General features: G+C 43.8%; 1 protein-coding gene and 1 long non-coding RNA gene across 12 annotated transcripts in view; one reads left to right on the top strand and one right to left on the bottom strand.

Annotated features, from left to right (window-relative positions):
* The window catches only part of NNT (nicotinamide nucleotide transhydrogenase), a 104,214-nt gene extending 97,593 nt beyond the window's left edge, over positions 1-6,621 (bottom strand). The window contains exons 1-2 of one of the 10 annotated variants that reach the window (XR_011382030.1): positions 5,696-5,834; positions 116-322 (exon numbers count right to left, since the gene is read on the bottom strand). Coding sequence is in view for 9 of the 10 variants with exons in the window: in XM_008262181.4 (XP_008260403.1) it covers positions 116-266 (151 nt within the window). In the remaining variant the exon portion in view is untranslated. Of the gene's footprint in view, positions 1-115; positions 1,319-1,695; positions 2,400-4,076; positions 4,629-5,585 lie in introns of those variants that run through there. The other 9 variants (XM_008262181.4, XM_008262180.4, XM_008262179.4 and 6 more) reach the window with 9 other exon arrangements.
* On the top strand, positions 6,611-21,698 carry LOC138845192 (uncharacterized). 2 transcript variants are annotated; one of them, XR_011382033.1, is made up of 3 exons: positions 6,611-6,883; positions 8,274-8,384; positions 21,217-21,698. It is a non-coding gene; the product is annotated as an uncharacterized lncRNA (long non-coding RNA). The 2 variants fall into 2 exon arrangements; XR_011382032.1 differs by having other exon boundaries at positions 20,326-21,698.
* Positions 21,699-21,714: the final 16 nt, after the last annotated feature.

Genomic DNA, 21,714 nt, shown 5'->3' with positions numbered 1-21,714 from the left:
ACAAGCACCAGGTCACAAAACTGCAAGGCTTTTCCATTTACCAATCATCAGCAATTAATCTATTAGTTTCTATGACTTGAAGGTTTGATTTAAAAACACTAAAGTGAGACTTTACCTTGTTTGACAGGGGCTTTACACCACAGTGCCTGATGAGTATGAAATGTTCGTAAAAAATCCTTCTTCCCAGGTAGAACTTTACAGGGTCCCAAATTGCTAAGTAAGGGACATGAACAGCCAGTCACCACTGTTTTCAACAGGTTCGCCATGCTAGTATGAGCTCCAAACTTTTTTCTGGATCCCTAATTTCCCTGAAGACAAATAACTAAAAGGAGAGAAAATAAAATGTTTATATACTCAGAGAAAATATCTTTTGAACATCAAAAATATGAAAAATATTAATCATAAGAGCTGAGAACATAGCTGTTACACATAGCAGTATGTGGGCAGTTACAAAGAATTTGTCAAGTACTTACAAAAGACAACTCATGAGTTTGTTTCCAATTCAGATATTTAAAACTTAGAATTCATTTTCCCCACTAAAACAGGGATTATAAACTCACTATGCAAGCCCAAGCCCCTGGTCACAAAAGTCTATCAGATTCGGGAATGTAGCTGAAAAGTTTTAAAACACCCCATGTAGCTACAGAGTCAAGTCACATATTCCATGAAAGTCATCTTCTAAGTCAGCAGTCCAGAAAAAATTACATATAAAGTTACCTTTGAGTTTCCCTTAAATTATCTACAATTCTGTACAATTTAGTGTAACTTTTAATTCTCCCCAGGTTACACAGAAAATGACCTGCTACTTAGTGTTCAGGATGCTCAGTCAGTGAACTCCCTTGAACTGAGGCTAAGCTAAGTAAACAGGAGATCCATGTCTGCCACACACATTTCTCAAGAAAATACATGCACAGGATATAACTCCCAGAATAAAAAAGAAAGAGATTCCATGATGCCTTTATCACATAGGCTTGTGCTTCAGATGTAGGAGTAACTGCAATCTTTAGTCGGTGGTTCTCACACAAGCCCACTTTGTGTCAACTCTAACTGGGCTGGGTGACAGGTCGCTAATCTTTGTCATTAAGGCTTTAGTGGCTACCTCCCTCACCTTCCTAGGTAGATGTCCAGGGATTCACTGAGGGCACTCCTACCACCCCATGATTCCCTATGTTCTCCTCTTTCCTTCAAGAATCTGAGGACCTAGGTTCTGACTCATCATGTGGACCATTATGTGGCTGTGCTCCTCATCCCAACAGACTTCAAAAACACTCTCTCAACTCTAAAGAATGAGAAGCATGGTTCATTTTTAATTTCAAAACTGCTGCTGTAGGCCGGCGCCGCGGCTCACTAGGCTAATCCTCCGCCTTGCGGCGCCGGCACACCAGGTTCTAGTCCCGGTCGGGGCGCCGGATTCTGTCCCGGTTGCCCCTCTTCCAGGCCAGCCCTCTGCTGTGGCCAGGGAGTGCAGTGGAGGATGGCCCAGGTGCTTGGGCCCTGCACCCCATGGGAGACCAGGAAAAGCACCTGGCTCCTGGCTCCTGCCATCGGATCAGCGCGGTGCGCCGGCCGCAGCGCGCCAGCCGCGGCGGCCATTGGAGGGTGAACCAACGGCAAAAGGAAGACCTTTCTCTCTGTCTCTCTCTCTCACTGTCCACTCTGCCTGTCAAAAAAAAAAAAAAAAACAAAAACAAAAACTGCTGCTGTGGGGCCAGTGCTGTGGCGTACGGGGTAAGGCCACCGCCTGAAGTGCTGGCATCCCACATAGGTGCCGGTTCAAGCACTGGCTGCTGCTCCACTTCCGAGCCAGCTCTCTGCTATGGCCTGGGAAAGTAGTAGAAGATGGGTCCCTTGGGACCCTGCACCCACATGGGAGATCCAGAGACCTGGAAGAAGCTCCTGGCTCCTGACTTTGGATCAGCACAGCTCCAGCCATTGCAGCCATCTGGGGAGTGAACCAGCAGATGGAAGACCTCTCTCTCTCTCTCTCTCTCTCTACCTCTACCTCTACCTCTCCTTCTCTCTGTGTAACTCTGACTTTCAAGTAAATAAATAAATCTTCAAAAAAAAAAAAAAAAAACAAAACTGCTGCTGTAGTGCCAGCATTTTGGCATAGTAGGCAACACTACCACCTGCAATGCCGGCACCTAATACCAATATCGGTTTGATTCCTGGCTGCTCCACTTTGGATCCAGATCCCTGCTAATGGACCTGGGAAAGCAGCAGAAGATGGTCCAAGTACTTGGGCCCCTGCCATTCATGTGGGAGACCCAGAGGAGGCTCCTAGTTCCTGGCCAAGCCCTGGCAATTGTGGCCATTTGGAGAGTGAACCAGCAGATGGAAGATCTCTCTCTCTGCCTCAAATAAATAAATCTTAAAAAAAAAAAAAAAAAAAAAAAAAAAAAAAAAAAAACAGCAAACAACATTGGTAAAAGAAGTTCTCAATGCAAGCAGTATTTATTTGTGAGATGCCCTTTAATTCAGCAAACATGGAATGAAGACAATGTCTCAGAGAGTACTGCATTTAGGAGTACTTGTAAAATCAAGCTGGGATGGGCAATATAGTTGGAGATAAGGAAAGTCAATAAGTGAAAGCAGAATAACGCAAGTCCAGAGTTCATTCATGGAACAAAGGTGCTCATGTGCTGTCGGAGGGCTCAGGGGAGGAAGGGGAAGGCATTCAAGTGGAAAGAACAAAATGGGAGAGAAAAAAAAAAGGAAGAGAAAGCATGTAAGATGTGTTTGGGCATGTAATTAAAAATGTGTAGGAAAAATTCTCTGCATTTGATTAGATGGTTTACATTTGCAAAGTGCTTAGACATACTCATATATCACTTCATTTCTGTCCTGAAGCAGTCTCTAGTCCCATAAATACCCTCCTCATTCATTCATGGGTCACGTCTAGGGTTACTCACGGCTGACAATGGACAGCAAATGAGTTAGTTCAAAATCCAGCCACATATTCAAAACTGAATCTATGCCAAAAACTGAGGGAGATACAAAGATATGTAAAAGATAATTGCTGCCTTGAGGGAGATTTTTTCCTACCATTATGAATTACCTACTCCTATTCCAACCTCCACATCTACCCACGTTTCTCTTCTTGGACATTTCAGTGCTACCCAACAACTATCCTTCTCACATGTTCCCAAAGCTTTGCCAAACCTCATCAGCAAATGAACAAAGCTGGCTACAATACAGCCCTGTATTGTCCAAGTCTGTCACTTGCTCAATGACCTGAACCTCGCTTCAGTCTGCTCATCTATAAAAAGAGCAGAGGAAAGCAGGTTGTTAGCATCCTTTTAGGCTCTAGAAAGCTTATGATTAGATGAGATTTTGCAATGCTTTCAGCTGAAGTCCTGTTTTTTTATATTTTTTTATTTATTTTAAAGCAGACAAAAATATGGAGAAAAAGAGAGAGCTCCCATCAGCCAGTTCACTTCCAAAATGCCCACACAAGCCAGGATTGGGCTGAGGCCAAAGGATAGAAACTCAATCCAGGTCTCCCACATGGGTAGCAGGAATCCAACAATTTGAGTCATCACCACTACCTCCCAAAGTTTGCATTAACAGGAAGCTAGAGTCAAGACCCTGTGAAGTCTTATTTCCTGGCCTCCAGTTAGAAAATTTGTCCTGCCTACTTGGAAAATGGTAACTTGATGCCAACCAGATCCCTGAATGGGCATCAGACATCAAAAGGACCAAGACTTCCAGAAGTCAATTTCTCCAAAAAAAAAAAAAAACCCTACTTCATTAAAGGTATGAATGCACAGGACGGAGATCAGTGGACAGTCTTCTGGCAAGAGCAGTCCACATCACTAAGCCTGCATCAAATATAAATGGCCCTGAAAGATGAATGTATAATCCACCTTATCAACGGCCAGCAAATGTTTACACCATAGTTCTCCATCTTAATTGGCACATTCTCCCCTATTTTCACTTTAAAGCTATCTTATTATCCGTGTGCTTCCATGACTTTAAGACTTTACATGGAAAACTTCATAGCTGAAATTTGAAAGGAGAATAAAAAAGAATGCACTTTAATACACATTATAGAGTTCAAGTGCTATGCACTGTACCTTATCTGGGTAACTACCCCAATAGATATTAACATGCTTGAGAGCAAATGCCAGCCCTAAGGAGGGAGAAGAACAGAGAGAGGAAGAGGTGAACTCCAGAATGGAAGCTGTGTGACCTTGGCAAGTCACCTCCCAGCTCTGCACTTGTTTCCTCCTCTTCAAAGTGGGAACAGTAATAGTGCCTAACTCACAGGGTTGCCATAGGGATTAAAAGAGCACAATAGCCTTAGCTGTTAACATAGACTTTGTTATGACCTCTGGCTCAGTGCTTTCCAAAAAGTAAAGGAAGATAATAAGTGTGCATTGGGTTTGGTTGTGTTCTTGGCTTTATTGGGGGAGGGGAGCTAGTTAAACGACTGAAACACTAGGGCTAGGTAATCTGAAGCCTGCAACTCCTGGACACATTTTCCAAGGCATTTCAGGAAATTTCCTTTTTAAATGAAATATTTGTGTAGCCTTGTGGAAAACTGATTCTATAAGCAAAGGCAAGCAGTTGCGCATGCCTGCTGATAAGATCTAAATTACTCAATTAAAGGGAAAAAAAAAAAAAAAGCCCAGGTTTGCAAACGGAAAGGGGCCAGGGGCTGTGTTGAAGGGGGAGCGTTTTTACATCAGAAGAGTGGGTAGGCAGTGAAGCCTCCCGCCTCTGAATGCCAGTTCCAAGGCTCCTGAGCCACACAGCACTTAAGAACTGCCCTGCTCCTAGGGCGAATAAAGGACACCTGCTACCACAAACATGGCACGCTTATAAAAGTGCGACATACCAGCAAGGACACAATACCCTACCCTGACCAGCATAGCCTGGCAGGCGGCGTGACCTCGCCCAAAGCCTCCGCCACTGCCACTGGGTGCTGCCCCTCCCTCTGCAAGGAACTGCCACCGGCTCGCTTGGAGCCACGGGACCGCTATTTATAACCTTCCCTGAAAGCCGATTGGCCCAGGCTGCATAATAGTCATTCCGCCTCCTGAGTTTGAATTGGCTGTGCCCAGGCTGCCCTCTTTGCTGTCTCTCCCCCTCTCACAGGCCCGGGCCCCTCTTTCTTTCCCGCAGAGGCCCGCACCGCCACCCCGCGCCCGCCAGGACACGCACTCACATCTTCTGCACCGGCTCCTACGTCCCACACCAGGCACCCTCACTGAACTCCCTCAAGATTCAGGCACAGTTTCGGGGCATCCAGCTGCAACCTTTCTGAGGGAACTAGCCATCGAAAGTCCTCTATGACCTTCCTCTCCAGCCCCCTTCTGGACGTCGAATTGACCCCGGACGACCCCTGTCCCCTAAAGCTCCACTGTCTGCACCTACACAGCTGCTGCCTCGTTCCCTGCCCTCTGCGGGCAGCCAGTTCCCCAATCCACCCGCCCACCCCCTTCCGCGTCGCCCCAGCAGAAGACAAGAAAGGTGGCCCTGAAGGGAAGGTTCGCCCTCTCGGAGGCCCAGGCGCGGGGCCTACTGGCGCCCCTGCGCCCCCGGCGCCCAGGGCACTGCCGACCCCGCCCCCCCGTTGCTACCTGACAGGTCTCGGTTCAGGTGAGGGTCGGGGTTGTCCGCCCGAGCCCCGCACCCTTGCCCCAGCTGCGCCCTGGGCGCGCACCCCGCTTGCACGCGCGGCCACGCTCACCTGCGCCGGGAGGCCGCGCGCCGCGGGCCGTGAGGGATCGCCGCGCTGGCAGACCCGGGCTGGGGCCCCGCGGCGCTGCGCCTCCAACCCGGAAGAACAGCCCCAAACCCGAAGCTGCCGCCTCAGCCACGTGACCCCACGCAGTCCTCCCCCCACGCCCCTCACCCCAACATTGCGTCCCCTCCCCGTCCGGAACCTTCCCCTTCCACCCGGTCGCCTGTCCTTTTTCGGACCCGGAAAGCGAGCGGTCTGACGAAACGCCCCTTCTGAGCCCAAGGGTCGGTTACCAGGAGAAGTCCTCCCACGCTCCGTGGCAGCCAAAACCTCTTTGTCTGTGCCTGGGCCCCGGCCCCCAGCCCCGCCTCCGCGTTTTCCCTCGGCCGGTCCTTGTCAGTCAAACCTGGTGCCAGGGGGAGGCCGCGCAAGTTCTCAAGGATCCATTTGTCCTCTCCCCCTGCAGAACCAGAGGCAAGAGGGCTTTCTGGTCCCCCGTCCCACCAGCACGCGGGAGCTCGAGTACCTGACTTTCCTCTAAGCTCTCTAGGAAAAATCAGAACTTCTGTAACAGGAGAGAGCCACGGGGAACGCGGCAGAGGAGGGGAAGGGCGGGCGTGGGGGCGTAGTTTTCCATTCCGGCGGGGGAGGTGGAGTTAAATTCCTCAGATCCGATGTCAAGGCCCGAAAATTAGCACACATCTGCGTACTCGTCTTCCATCATCACAGCCGGCCTGCTGGGAAGCCCGAGTCGCTGTAAGTGTGGAAATCCCGCGGCTGCAAGGCTCCCTCGGCGCGCTTCGTTACCTTTCCCTAACAGCCCCAGGCTGCTCTCTGCAAAACTGTTAAAAAGACTGTTAACAAGAAGAGACCTAGTTGTTCCTTCCGTTCACTCATCTGCAGGTGTATTCTGACTGAAAGTGCCAGGAATAAAGCCCAGAGTTCAAAATGCTTCACTTCCCCACAGATGAGTCACCCTAAGGGTTCAGTGTAAAGTCACTTCTGTTTATTTTAGTTGAGATATTTAAGACAAGTAGAAGAATTATGAAGCTAAAAGGCATGAAGCAAACCAGGTCTGCATGTCTTTATAAAAAGAAACGAACCACAGAGAAACGCTTACTTTGACAGTGTGTCTTGTGATGAACCACACACAAGGTCATTCAACTAAAGGACTTGCAGTGCGATCCAAACAAGGTAAAAGCCCGGTCGTCCCCTGGGAGCGTCTACATTTGGAAGGGACGTGCCCCCATATTCTAAAATAATAAGGAACCATCATATGTGCAACCATAGAGACAGGTCCAAGATACTGCAGGTCCCACGATGGATAGATATAGACTATACTCTTGTTACAAACTTGTAGGGGTCGGGAGTTGGGGGGTGGGGCGGGGGAGCAGCTCATTCTTTTTCTGGTATTGAAAATCAGTAGTTCCCGGTAAGCATTATGGCACTATGGGTTTCTCTTATCAGAGTATCAGTTTGAGTCCCTACATACAGTTCTATTTTTCATAGATGGAGTTCCCCAAAGATTATTAGACTGTTCCAAAAGTTTGTAAGTTGGTTGCTTCTGAATCTTAGGCGCACGCTGTCTTGTATAAACTTTTTGTAAAAATGTTATATCCCATGGGGTCCATGCTGTGGCATAGTGGATAAAGCCGCCACCTGCAGTGCCAGCATCCCCTGTGGGTGCCGGTTGGAGTCCTGGCTGCTCCACTTCGGAACCAGCTCTCTGCTGTGGCCTGGGAAAACAATAGATGGCCCAAGTCATTGGGCCCCTGCTCCTGGCTCCTGGCTTTGGATGGGTACAGCTCCAGCTGTAGCTGCCACCTGGGAAGTGAACCAGCAGATGGAAGCTCTCTTCTCTCTCTCTCTCTCTCTCTCTCTCTCTCTCTCTCTTTTGTCTTATGCTTCTGCCTCTCTATAACTCTGCCTTTCAAATAAATAAATAAATCAAAATAAAACGTTATATTACCCTATTATCTTGCAAGCTCTGTCTTCCTTGTGACATCCACTCCTTCCTCCCTGGTTATCCTGGCCTCCAAACCCTCCTCTTAGAATGGTACCTTTCACTTTTATGCAAGTTTTCATTACAGATCACGACATAATTGGATACTTTAATTTTAAATATATTTTGGAATTAGAACATACATCAACATTTAAGCCCTCTGAAAAGAGACTGTAGTCACATATGTTTAAAAACACTATTTAACATTTAGAGTCCCGAACCATCAAGAAGCAAAAAGATCCCAGTCTACAAGAATGTGACTTACACATACCATTAGAATCTACTTGGCAGCCTATAACCTAAGCAAGCCCAAGGGCCAAAACTCAAAATGTAAGCTGAGCCTGAGAAGATATCTTCCCAGACTTAGCATCTACTTATGTAGCTTTCATGTCTTTCCATTGTGATTATTGTGTTCAAGTTTTTTGTCCCAAGCTTCCCTTTTATGAGTATATTGAACGTTGTAAGTAAACAGCTCCAAAAAGATAAGATTCTTAGACTCTGGTAATGTCTGATAATGCAAACACTTAACAGGTTTTAAGGGAACTATCACTGACTCAGTCTTCTCCCTCTTCTCCTAAGCAGATCAACAAAGACTGTTTGATTTTAGGAAATAAATACTGACTACATAAACATGCTAATCAACAGTAATTGGAAAAGGAGCAGGAGAACTGATACTAAACAGCCATTACAAGGGTAAGTCATTGGCAATTTGTTAAAGCTATTTAAGTAAAACTAGTTTTCAGTTGAAATTATTGAGAGCATCTAAAAAACTAATTTGGGGCACACATCTGACACAGTAGTTAAGACTCTGCTTGAACATCTGCATTGCATATCAGAATGCCTGGGGCCAAATCCCAGCTCCACTTCCAATTCCAGCTTCCTGCTAATGTGCATCCTGGGAGCCAGCAGTGATGGCTCAAGTAGTTGGATCCCAGGTGGTCATGTAGGAGATGCAGATTGAGCTCCAGTCCCTGGCCCACCCCAGCTATGACAGATATTTAAGGAGTGAACCAGTGGACAGAAGATTCTTCCTGTCTCTCTCTTTCTCTCTGCCTTTCAAATAAATATTTAAAAATAAAAAAGTTTCTAATATAGTTTTGTAAATATTGTCTTCTCCATATAGTAAGTACCAAATACTAAAAATCTGTTATCTTTTCATCAATATAAAAATTATTGGTGTGATAATAGCTTTTGGGGCTTGGGAAGATGATGAGGGAAAGAGGCTGTATTAGCATACTAGGGCTGCTGTAATAGCTTCCCATAAGGGAGGTCAAAATAAGCCACCCCGAAATGTACTTCAGGGTATTTTGAGGTAGCTATTTAGAGGGGCTGCAGACACAAGGTGTCCTGGGGCTGGCATTGTGGCACAGTGTGTTAAGAAACTGCTAGGGAGGCCAGCATCCCATATCAGAGTGGCTACTTCAAGCCTAGGCTGCACCACTTCTGACCCAGCACCCTGTTGTGCACCCAGGAAAGCAGCAGAAGATGGTCCAAGTACTTGGGCCACTGCCACACCCATGTGGGAGAACCCAATAGCATTTCAGTCTCCTGGCTTCAACCTGGACCAGTACCAGCCATTTTGGGGAGTGAATCAGGAGATGGAAGATCTCTTTCTCTCTCTTTCTCTGTCTCTCCGTCTGAGACAAATAAGTACATACAATATTTTTAAAAATAAAAAGCTATTTTTCTGGGGAAAGGTTGGCATCTGCAGTAGAAGATATCAACAGATACAAACAGGCTTTCTCTGGAACTCTCCTCTATCTGCCAGGAAAAAGTATTTTCACAGGAAAAAGAGATTGGGGGTCTAACATCTGGCCCAGACAGAGATTCCCATGGGTGACCTTCTGATGACCATTACCTGGGAATATTTATCACTATAATAAGGCAATTTTTGTTCAGTGAGTTTTCTTTCTACCCTTCTATAACTTGAGTCATCACCTCTCTCCCCAAGTAAACTATTTCTTTGTGTAGCTCAAAATGCAATTTAAGCTTCAGCCATCTGGTTTCTCTTCAAGTCTCAAACTTTGTGTGTAGCACCTGTTTTTTTTTTTTTTTAAGATTTATTTATTTTATTTGGAAGGCAGAGTTACAGGCGGGGGGTGGGGGGGTGTTGACCCAGGGGAGGAGAGTTCTTCCATCTGCTGGTTCACTCCCCAAACAGCTGCAACAGCCAGGGCTGGGCCAGACCAAAACCAGGAGACTAAAACTTGATATGGGTCTTCCACATGGGTGGCAGGATCCCAGGTACTTGAAGCATCCCTTGCTGCCTCCCAGGGTGCACGTTAGTGAGAAACTAGATCAGAATAAGAGGAGTCAGGACTCAATCAGGTACTCGAATATCAGACACAGGGTCCCAAGGGGTATCTTCTTTTTTTTTTTTTTTAAGATTTATTTATTTATTTGAAAGTCAGAGTTACAGAGAGGCAGAGGCAGACAGAGAGAGGTCTTTCATCCACTGGTTCACTCCCCAGATGGCTGCAATGGCCAGAGCTGCGCCAATCCGAAGCCAGGAGCCAGGAGCTTCCTCTGGGTCTCCCACATGGGTGCAGGGGCCCAGGACTTGGGCCATCTTCTACTGCTTTCCCAGGCCACAGCAGAGAGCTGGATCAGAAGTGGAACAGCCAGGACTGGAACTGGTGCCCATATGGAATACGGGCACTCAGGTGGCTATGTCACAGTGCCGGCCCCCCAAGGGGTGTCTTAATAGCTGTACAAAATGCCCATAGAAATGGAAAATAGGTTAGAAGTTGCCAGAGTTTATGGAGGGCATTAGGGTAGGGGAGAAGGAGATGTGACTATAAAAGGACAACCTGAAGGATCCCAGTGGTAATGGAAGTGTTCTGGATCTTGATTGTCAATGTCAATACCCTGTTTGTGACATTATACTATAGTTTTGCAAGATGTTACCATTGAGAGAAACTAGGTGAAGAGTGTAGGAAATCTCTCTGTATTATTTCATACAATTGCATGTGAATCTACAATTATCTCAAAATAAAATGCTTACAAATTAAGCTTGATAATTGTTAGGATGCCACTTGGGATGCCTGCATTCCATCTCAAAGTGCCTGATTTGAGTCCTGGCTCTTCCTTTTCTGATTCAGACTCTTGCTAATGTGACGCTGGGAGGAAGCAGATGATGGATCAAGTACTTGGGTTTCTGCCACCCATGTGGGAAACCTGTACTGAATTCTTGGCTCTTTGCTTTAGCCTGGCTCAGCCCTGGCTGTTGCAGACATGTGGGGAGTGAACCAGTAGATGGAAGAGCTCTGTATGTATCTCTATATCTCTATCTCTATGCTTTTTCAAATAAAACAAATAATTAAAAAATGAGCCTGGTAGGTATAGTAAAATATTAATTGGAGAATCTAGGCAGTAGGTATGCAAGTAAGCATATAAAATTCTTTCCATTTAGTTATATTTGTTATTATTAGAATTACAAAAAGAAACACATGTTCACCATTGTAATTATTCCAAGGTCATCATGTCTATAATCTAAAGGATGAAAGTAATGTACATTCATTTCATTAAAAGTATTGAAGAAGTAAGCATTTGGCCTAGCAGTTAAGATACCAAGCTAATATGTCCACGTCCCACATCAGAGTGCCTGTGTTCAATACTTGCCTCCAGCTCCTGACTCAAAAGGCAACTCAACTAATTGAGTTCCTGTCATCCACAAGGAAGACTTGGGTTGAGTCCCATGATCCTGAATTCTGCCTGGTCCAGTCCCACCCTTTGCGGGCATTTGGGAATAAGCCAGTAGATGAGAGCTCTCTCTGTGTCTGTTTCTGCCTTTTAGAGTATTGCCCATAGAATAAGAAGGCATTCTTATGAAATGGTTTCTTATCGGGTGGGACTTTTCTGAAGTAGAGGAAGCAAATGATGGCCAAGAGATCATCCTGAATTTGGGGATGAAGAGGTCTTTTAACTCCCCACCCTCCACTCCTCTTCTCTTTAATGTTTTCAATATTTAATTGGCCTGCTAATCATCAAACTCCCCTTCCTGATGATTTTAGATATAGTGTAGCTAAGGTACTGTAAGGATTGCATTACTCAAACATCCTAATACAAAGACAAAGAGAGAGAGAGCTAGCACTCCCAGCCAGTGGTTCACTCCCCAAATGTTTGCAACAGCCAGGGTTAGGCCAAGGCCAAAGCCACAAGCCAGGTACTCAGTCCAGTTCTTACTTAATTACTTGAGCCCTCACACAGCTGCCTCCCAGTGTCTGCATCAGCAGAGAGCTGGAGTCAGAAGCCAGAAGTAGATGTTGAACCCAGGCACTGTGATATAGGATGCAGGCATCTTAACCAGCATCCTAACCACTAGGCCAAATGTCAAATCCTCTGTGGTAGCTTTTAAGTAGTGGACAGGGATAGATATTGTGGTACAGAAGATTAGGCCATTGCTTGGTACACCTGCATCTCACATCAGAGAGTCCCAGCTACTCTGCTTTCAATCCAGCTCCCTGCTAATGTGCCTGGGAAGCAGTGGATAATGGCTTAAGTATTTGAGTCTGGCCATCCATGTGGGAAACCTGAATGGAGTTCCTGGCTTCTGGCTTCAGCCTGGCCCAGCCCAGACTGTTGTGACCATTTGAGGAATGAACCAGTGGATGGAAAATAAATGAATAAATAAATCATTAAGTAAAAGACAAATTACAATAACTTATGGAATTATCGCAAACATTTTAAATAGCTTCATGGAGTAATTCATTTAGGAGCTTAAACTAGGTAGACCTGAAAAGTGTCTACAAATTCATATTGATAATTATGAATTCTTCGTTTCTTAATCTACATAATCGCTATAGGAGTATAAAAGCACAAGGCATGCCGCCGTAGAATAGGTAACTCCGAAATAGTTACTATTAATACTGTCTTAACGTGAAGAAGCTGTAGCCTGGGTCAACTGAACTAAAGTCACACCAAGAAATAGAGCTTTGACTTAGATCTAAGTCTTCTAGTTCTGAACTTCGTGATTCCTTCTAGGGCAAAGTGCCCTCCAGGGAGCATGTAAAAAGACTCCCCCAAGAGAAGCAACAAGACAAAAGCCCACTCAGAACACTGAGGAGAAGGGAGTCCTCTGTGAACTCAGGAATAGAAATTCACTCTTGTTCTACCCTCCCCATTCATTTGCATAGATTATGTCCAGAATACTTGATTTATTTGAGTTGTGGCATTCTCACAGAAGCCTTTCCAACTCATTCAAGGTTGACTTAGGTGCTATGAAACCCAGGTGTTTGATCATTGTGTGCCTTAGTCTGTTTGGGCTGTTATAACAAAGTACCATGGGTGGTCTGTAAACAAGATTTTATTTCTCATAGTTCTGGAAGCTAAGGAATCCAAAATTACGGCTTGGGCCTGCTCCCTCATAACCTGATATAACTTCGCATTATGGAAAGAGCAAGGGATCTCTCTGAGAACTCTTTTAATGGAGTACTAATCATATTCATGAGGGTTCCATCCTCCTGACCTAATCAATCCTCCCCAAAGTCCCATCTTCCTATATTATCACTTTGCAGTTTAGGATTTCAGTATATGAGTTAGAAAGGGGGCATGTTGGATACATCCACGCATATGAAGGACCTTCAAAAATTCATGGAAAATGTATGTTATGAAAACGCTGCCTGAATTTTATTTTATTTTGAAACTCAGAGTTACAGAGAGATAGGGAGAGACAGAGAGAGATATATCTTCCCTCCGCTGGTTCACTTCCCAGATGGCTTCATCAGCCAGCACTGGGTGACTTGAAGCCAGGAGCCAGGAGCTTCATTCAAGTCTCCCATTTGGGTGGCAGGGACCCAAACACTTGAACCACCTTCTGCTGCTTTCCCAGAACATTAGCAGGGAGCTAGATTAGAAGTGGAGTAGCTGGGACATGAACCGATGCCCATATGGGATACTGGCATTGCAGGCAGCAGCTTTACCTGTTATGCTACAATGCAGTCCCACTGCATAGATTTTTAAAATGTTTTACACCAAAATAAATTTATCTTTTAATCTCATTTTCCACAAATTATTTCAAGGGCTCTATTAAAAGGAAGAAAAACACTCTGAGTACCCTGTGAGTAGCCTGGGGGGTGGTTGAAATAGAAGCAAGAAGCTAACTTTTGACCACATGCCAACAGAAAGAGCAGTGAATGGACTGAGTCAGAGATAGGGAAACAAACATGCCAGTAGCAAGAGACCTCTTGCTTGACATTTAGATATTAAACATTGACACTCTTGTCTCTCGAGTGCCAAACTTGGATGGTGTACATCATCTGATTAATGAGTATTTCTAGCTATTACCTTGCTGCTGGCCAGCAAGCACTCAGTTCAATTAGTGGAATAGTGCAATTAGTAGCATATTGCATGATGTAATTATTCACTCAGGAGTCCTTAAAAATTTCTAACTCCTATTATCTCATACTTTTTATTTACTACTCCTTATTTCTGTTGCCTGATGCCCCTTTTCTTCCAATCTATCATCTATCTTCTTTCTTAACCCTTTATCAAGCCTCAGCCATAAACCACCTTTCAGCTCCTTCTGTCTTTATGCTTCTGCCTTATCTGCAAGACAGAATTACATTTCCAGGAACAGGCTTCTGGATCCTTGCAGCAGGTTGTCAAGAGTAGCTACAGGGGCTGGCACTGTGGCTCAGTGGGTTAATCCTCCGCCTGCAGCGCCAGCATCCCATATGGGCTCCAGTTCTAGTCCTGGCTGTTCCTCTTCCCATCCAGCTCTCTGCTGTGGCCCGGGAAGGCAGAGGAGGATGGCCCAAGTCCTTGGGCCCCTGCACTCGCATGGAAGACCCAGAGGAAGCTCCTGGTTCCTGGCTTCGGATCAGTGCAGCTCTGGCCATTGTGGCCATTTGGGTAGTGAACCAGCAGACAGAAGACCTTTCTCTCTGTCTCTCTCTCACACTGTCTGTAACTCTGCCTCTTAAATAAATAAATAAAATCTTTTTTTAAAAAAAAAGAGTAGCTATAGAAAAATCACAAAATGGCTCAGAGTGTTGCCCCTGCAAATCCCCAGTTTCCAACTTGAGCTGAACCTATCACCCATCAGTGCTTCTATGACTGCCTCTCTTCCCCATAAGCTTCCCCTCCCAAAACAACTTTTGCCACCCGTCGCTTTCCTAAAGCTCCCTCTTTTTTTAATGATGCCCACTACTGTTACCAAGACATCTCTTTTTATTTATTTATTTTTTTACTGAGACCATCTAAAGTTTCCAGCTTTCTCCCACTCCTGCAATATTTGCATCTATTTTCAAGTCCTAGTGAAATAGCTTTACTCCTGTCCAACACCATTGCTGGGTGAGTTCTTGGTGCAGCAATTAAGATGCCACTTGGGATTCCCATAGTCCACATCAGAGTGCTCGTTGAGTCTTGGCTCCTTTTCTTCTAAGTCAGCTTCCAGTCTGTCTGCACTCCAGGAGGCAGCAGGTGATGGATCAAGTGCTTGGGTCCCTGCCACCCACGTGGGAGACTCAGATAGAGTTCTAGGCTCCTGGCTTGGGTCTGGACACAGCCCTGACTGCTGTGGACATTTGAGGAATCAATCAGCAGATAAAAAAACTCTCTTTCTCTCTCCCAGATGAAATGAAAATAAATAAAAAATAACACAAAATTATTCCTGCTGCCTACACTTTGAATTTGTCTAGTTCTTAGCTCCCTCAATTTTTCCTCCTTTCCCTGATAAGTTCCTTATCTTCCTTGATTTTAGCTGACATACTCATGTTTATTCCTTCTTAAAAAAATTCCAATAACAACAAAAATTCCTTAACATACTGCCTCAAAAACCATTCCCATAACTTTCCTATTTGTTTCACAGCCAACCTTAGACAAAGCTATCTATACCTACTATCTCTATTTCCTATTACAATTTCTTACACCCACATAACTCACAAACCTATACTATTCTGATTGCTATTATCATTGAAATGCCTATTTATTAATTACAGTAAGAAATATAACTCAAAAATAATGGAATATTTATATTTGTATGGCCTATTTATTCTGGAAATAGTGTAGCATATCATTTACACTTGTGAACTCTGGATTTTGAACTGGGTTGCTCACTGTGTGGTCCTGGGCAAATGAGAACATCAGTATTTTTAGCATGAAATGGAGTATATAATAATACCTACCCTCAAGGATTTGTTTGGAAAATTAAATGAGATAATTCTGTGAGATAATCTATATAAAGTGTTTTCCTGGAACATAGCGCTAAATATTAGCTAGTATTGCTATTATTGCTCCTCTTAATATGGAGTTTTTTTCAAGCAGTAATATTATTGCAAGAGTGCTTAGTGAACGTGCACTAGATTCCCGGAAGTGGTTGTTTGCTCGGTTGTTTAAGTGGTGCAGGACACACTAGCCATAGCCAACTAAATGTCAGTCTCAGAGAAGGGTGTTCTTTCATGAACTCCTTGGATTCCTACTATTTGACAATTTTGCAAGAATGGGCACTTTCAGGCTCTCCCTCTTTAACCTATTTTCCACTGGCTTCTCTCCATCTTAATCCTATGTAAACAAAGAACACAGATTCTTCTTCAACCCAGCCATTAAATTTGGTGCTTCTCTTTCCTTTTCTGTTATATAATTTTCCTAAGGAATCTCTTTTCCTCCTTTGGCTTCAGTTATCAAATCCCTAACTCAAGCAACATTGGTCTGAGTTCCAATATCACAAATTTAACTCTCCTCTGAACAATTCTACTTGGTTTCTCCAAATGCCAAATGAAATGAACAACATAGAATTAGTAAGGGTCCCCTTTTTTTCCTGAACTTGTTTCCTTCCAGTATCCCCACTCTGATAGGCTGAATTACAAGGCCAGAATCCTGGTAGTCCTCTTTATCTCTGGCCCCTCATTAATGCCTCACACACTATTTGTCAACTTGCTAAACATCTCTTGAATTTGGCCCTTCTCTCCAACCCCACCAAGGCCACCACTATCTTAATGGCCAGCATAATTTCTTGCCAAAATTTCTGCAACAGCTCATGAAAAGCATCTGTTTCAAGTCTCATATACCTTCCACCTGTGAATCTCACAACCCTGCATCTCATCAGCACCAAAAACAGCATCTGGCCCGAAGCAGGCATGCAATCAGTATTTGAATGAATAAACAAGTTAATGAATTAATTCCTTTCTTCACATAGTTTACAATCCCACTGAGAGATCAATATTAAACAAGTATCACTAAATACTGGGGAGGTCCCAAACAGCATTCCTGGCTATCTCAGACTCTAAGATTGATATGAGCATTGATCCAGATAGGAATTTGAAGGGCTGACTATCTGTGGTTACATTTCACAGCAGGACCAAGAGACTAGAAGAGGAAGATAGCTTTCACAGATGAGAACAAACACAGCAGCTAATTATTTTTCTCTCGTAATGATGCTGCCACTCATTTATAATGGCTTGTTAAGTTGCCATGATGATTTTAGTGGGGAAGAGTGACCTGCACTAGCTAGGAAAGAATTAGGAGAGATGGAATAAGGAACAAGGTTTATTGTACTTGTATGTGTTAGACTTCTAAAGCTTGTTGTTTAGAGATGACTGTAGATTCGCATCAAGTTTTATACAGAGAAATTTTATCTACTCTTCACCTAGTTTCCCCCAATGGTAACATCTTGCATAACTGTAACACAATATCTCATCCAGGAAGTTGACAATGATACATTCCACATACCTTGGTTTTACATGCACTCCTCTGTGTGTGTGTATGTGTGCATGCACATGTATTCAGTTCCATGACATTTTTTTTATTTTTTATTTTTTGACAGGCAGAGTGGACAGTGAGAGAGACAGAGAGAAAGGTCTTCCTTTTGCCGTTGGTTGACCCTCCAATGGCCGCCGCGGCCAGCACACTGCGGCCGGCACACCGCGCTGATCCAAAGCCAGGAGCCAGGTACTTATCCTGGTCTCCCATGGGGTGCAGGGCCCAAGCACTTGGGCCATCCTCCACTGCACTCCCTGGCCACAGCAGAGAGCTGGCCTGGAAGAGGGGCAACCAGGACAGAATCCGGCGCCCCGACCGGGACTAGAACCCGGTGTGCCAGCACCACAAGGCGGAGGATTAGCCTAGTGAGCCGCAGCGCTGGCCATTTCCATGCAGTTTTACCATGTGTCAATTCATGTGACCACTACCACAATCAGAACAGAATAGTTCTATCATAGTCTCCACTCTGCTAATAACCCCACTTCCTTCCTAATCTCTGGCAGCCACTAATCTGATGTCCATTTTAATAACTTTGTCACCTCAAGGTTATATCAATGGGATCATACAATAATCTTTTGATACTTTCTTCAACTTAGCTTGAGTCCCTTGAGATCCATTAAAATTGCTGTATCAGTAGTTGTTTTGTAGTGGGACAATGAGGATGATCATAGTTCTTGTCCCATGTGGAAGAATTGCCATGCAGACAGGGACAGTGAGCAAAATGAGAAACCTCCTGCCACAGCAGTCAGGAGGGGGATTCCAAGGAAGGAGTCGGCAGAGAAGCTTGCTAGTGGGGCTGTTATATACACACAGTGGCTCTCTCTGATTGGCTGCTTTCTGAAGAGTACAGATTTAACCAAACAGGGAGAAGCAGAATAACAACCAATCAGGAGGTGAGAATAACAGCCAATCAGAAGGCAAGGATAACAAACAACTCAGGGAACTGAAAGTGTATGCTAATGAGACATGCTACATAAATAAAATACATAAAATAATGGAGTAGCCTGTGTTTGCACAGAAGTGTTCAGAGTGCTCAATCAAGGTCCTTTGGACAGACTCAACATCTGAATACAAATTATTTGGGATACAGGGATTTGGGTGAACATAAATTTTCTTTTCTCTGGGATTAATGCCCAGGAGTGCAGTTGCTGGGTTGTATGGCAGTTTCATGCATGATTTTTAAAGAAATTGTCAAACTGTTTCCAGATTGACTATGTCATTTTACATTCCCACAATCAATGTAGAGTGACTCAGTTTCTAGTTTCGCTACATCTTTCTGAGCATTTGATTTTGTTTATATGTGTTATTTTAGCCATTATGCTAAGCAGTTAATAAAATGCTATTTAGGTTTTAATTTTCATTTATCTAATGGTTAATTATGTTGAATTTTTTTACGGGCTTAAATACTATCTGTACACTCTTTTTTTTAAAAAGATTTATTTTATTTATATGAAAGACAGAGTTACAGAGAGAGGTCTTCCATCCGCTGGCTCACTCCCCAGATGGATGCAATAGCTGGAGCTGAGCTGATCCTAAGCCAGGAGCCAGAAGCTTCCTCCAGGTCTCCCATATGGGTGCAGGGGCCCAAAGACCTGGGCCATCCTCCACTGCTATTCCAGACCACACCAGAGAGCTGGATAGGAAGAGGAGCAACCAGGACTAGAACCGGTGCCCACAGTGAAACATCTATTAATGTATCTGGCCCATTTTCTAAATGGATTGCTCTTTTCCAGTGGGGTTTTGAGAGTTCTTTATATATTATAGATATAAGTCAGCTTTGAATTTGTGGTTTGCAAGGATTTCCTCCCTGATATTTTTAAAAAATTCCTCCTATTGTCTAAACTTAAAAAACTGTACTATCTGCTCCTATGAGAAAACTCCAAGGATGATCTTGGATTCACTAAGTTCTGTCACTTGTAGAACCCAAGGAATTGCAAGGCATTTTCAGATGAGTCCTAATTCTGTTAAAAGCCCATATGGACCAAGTTCCTGGTTAGAGTTTAAAGGTGTAGAGATTAAAAGACATCTTCTGCCCTCAGAGGGCTACTTTAGTGGAAGAGGCAGTTAAACCAAATATTAACAATCTGGAATGCATGGTAAGTGCCAAGACAGAGTTCTCCCATGGTGCACCTGTCACCAGGGAGGGAATCTAAGATCAGGAAGCTGGGGGAGGTCATCCTGAGGAGCACCTTTCAAGGCCAGTCGAAAGAAACATACCTTTCCCAGAGTTCCCAGCAGGCCCTTTCCCATATGTATTTTCCAACCTCTCCGAATTTAATTCTCCTGCACACCTTTCACCATAAATTAATTTTAAAAGGCATAAATGTGGAAGAGGATCGTTTTTAAAGACTCTTTTCAGGAAGTCCCATATGGTGCTTGTGTGTGTGTGTGGCCTCTTGCCATTTTGCACTACCTACTACCTGGCACTTAGCCCTACAAGAGTCTCTGGCTGTATCTGAGCCCTTGTGGTATCTTGGCACCTTTCCTGTAAAAATGGGGATTTTAGAATGGCTGCTTTACAGGGTATGATAAAATTAAAGTTCATGGAACAGTGGCTGGCATATAATAAAACACTCAATACATACTAGCTATTTATCACAATGCTAAATCCATTGGTGTTATACTCAAGTGTACCTTTCACACATTGTAATGATAGGGCTAAAGTTACATAGTAGAAAATAGAAGGTGAAGGATAGATATCTGTCATCTAACTATCTAACAAACAGAAGCTGTAAAGTTGCCCTATGGGTACAGCATTATCTTCACACAAGAAAGCCCTATGTGTTAGAAATGGTGCTACCTGTCAGGAAAATTTTAAGAGGAAACAAAAAGGGTGAATGCAAAAAAAAAAAAAAAAAAAAAAGGCAAAATGGGGGCTTCTATTTCACAGAACATCCAGGAGGACTCACTCTGAGTTTTTGTGCATCCTTTATAGGTCTTTCCTACAGCACAGAGAAGTCCAGATAAAAAGAACTGACAACCACATAGACTGGTGCATTTTAAAATGTTGCAAGCAAATAAAAAAAAAGTTATGAGTATCACTTTATCTAATTTTTAAACTGTAATCTTTGCAGTAAATAGCGTCCATTTAACTTAATTACTGCTAGTTTCGAAATGTTTTTGCAGAAGTTGAGTTGGTACAGTAATATGGAAGTCTAGGAAATAGGGTCACACCTGTGTTCTATGGAAATGATTTGAATATTTGTTTTATATGGATTTTTATTCACTTTTTGCACATGCTACTAAAAAGGGGCCTCAATTGCTGAGCAAGCACGTGTAGCTTGTACAATGGCAAAGTGGGCCAAAAGCTTCATGTTGTGACCTGTTTTAAAAATACAGTATCTCAAAACTGAAAAAAAAATGCTCAGTGCTACAAAATAACTATTTTACATATGAGGAAACTAGAGCTCAGAGAAGCTGACTTAAGACCACACAACCAGTAATGATCAAGGGTAGGATCCCAACCCAGCTCCCCAGTCTTTGAATCCTATTTTCTCTCCTTACACCAAAGAAGCACATTTGCTGCTTGGCTTACTTCCCTAACCTATTTTTGCCTGACATCAACAGCCTAAATCATTTATTCATGATTGCTCTCAATAAAGCCATTTTTCTCATTGATTCAGGTGAAGACATTGATGTTTTTATTAGAGAGAAGAGAAAATAGTTAACAAGAGTTTTTTGTCCATTATTGAAATGATTCTTAAGATGAAAAGATTGAAAATCTCCAAGTCCTGCTCATAACACAGGGCTAAATCAATTTGTGGTAATGCTTGAATAATAAATAGATTTTTTCTCCTTTTCATTACTTATATTTGTCTTCATTTAGATTCAGCACCAACAGCCCTGACAAAGAGAGTAACCTGTACAAAAATAGTATCTAGAACTGTGTTATGCAATGCAGCAGCCACTAGGCACTTGTGGCTCTTGAAAGTTTAGCTGGGCCTAATCCCAACTGAAATGTTGCATGAGTATGAACCATACACTCATTTTTCACTTGTACATTAAAAAAAGGAGAGAGAATGGCCGGCATTGTGGCCCAGCCTCAGTATGGCTTCGCGTTATAAATAAGGACGCGCTGGTTCAAGTCCCGGCTCTCCGTTCTTGCGCCTGGGAAAGCAGCGGAGGATGGACCACGGCCTTAGGCCCCTGCCACGCACGTGCGAGACCCGGATGGAGTTCCTGACCCCAGTCGTGGCCATTTGGGGAATGAACCAGCTGATGGAAGATCTCTTTCTGCCTTTCAAATAAATAAATCTCAAAAAAAAAAATCATGCTGGACATACTGGGTTAAATAAAATATTAAAAATACTTCCACCAGTTTCTT

This window comes from Oryctolagus cuniculus, chromosome 14 (genome assembly GCF_964237555.1).
Source record: "Oryctolagus cuniculus chromosome 14, mOryCun1.1, whole genome shotgun sequence".
Lineage (NCBI taxonomy): Eukaryota > Metazoa > Chordata > Mammalia > Lagomorpha > Leporidae > Oryctolagus > Oryctolagus cuniculus.
The sequence above is the reverse complement of the archived record's forward strand: the minus strand, read 5'-3'. Positions and strand labels throughout refer to the sequence as shown.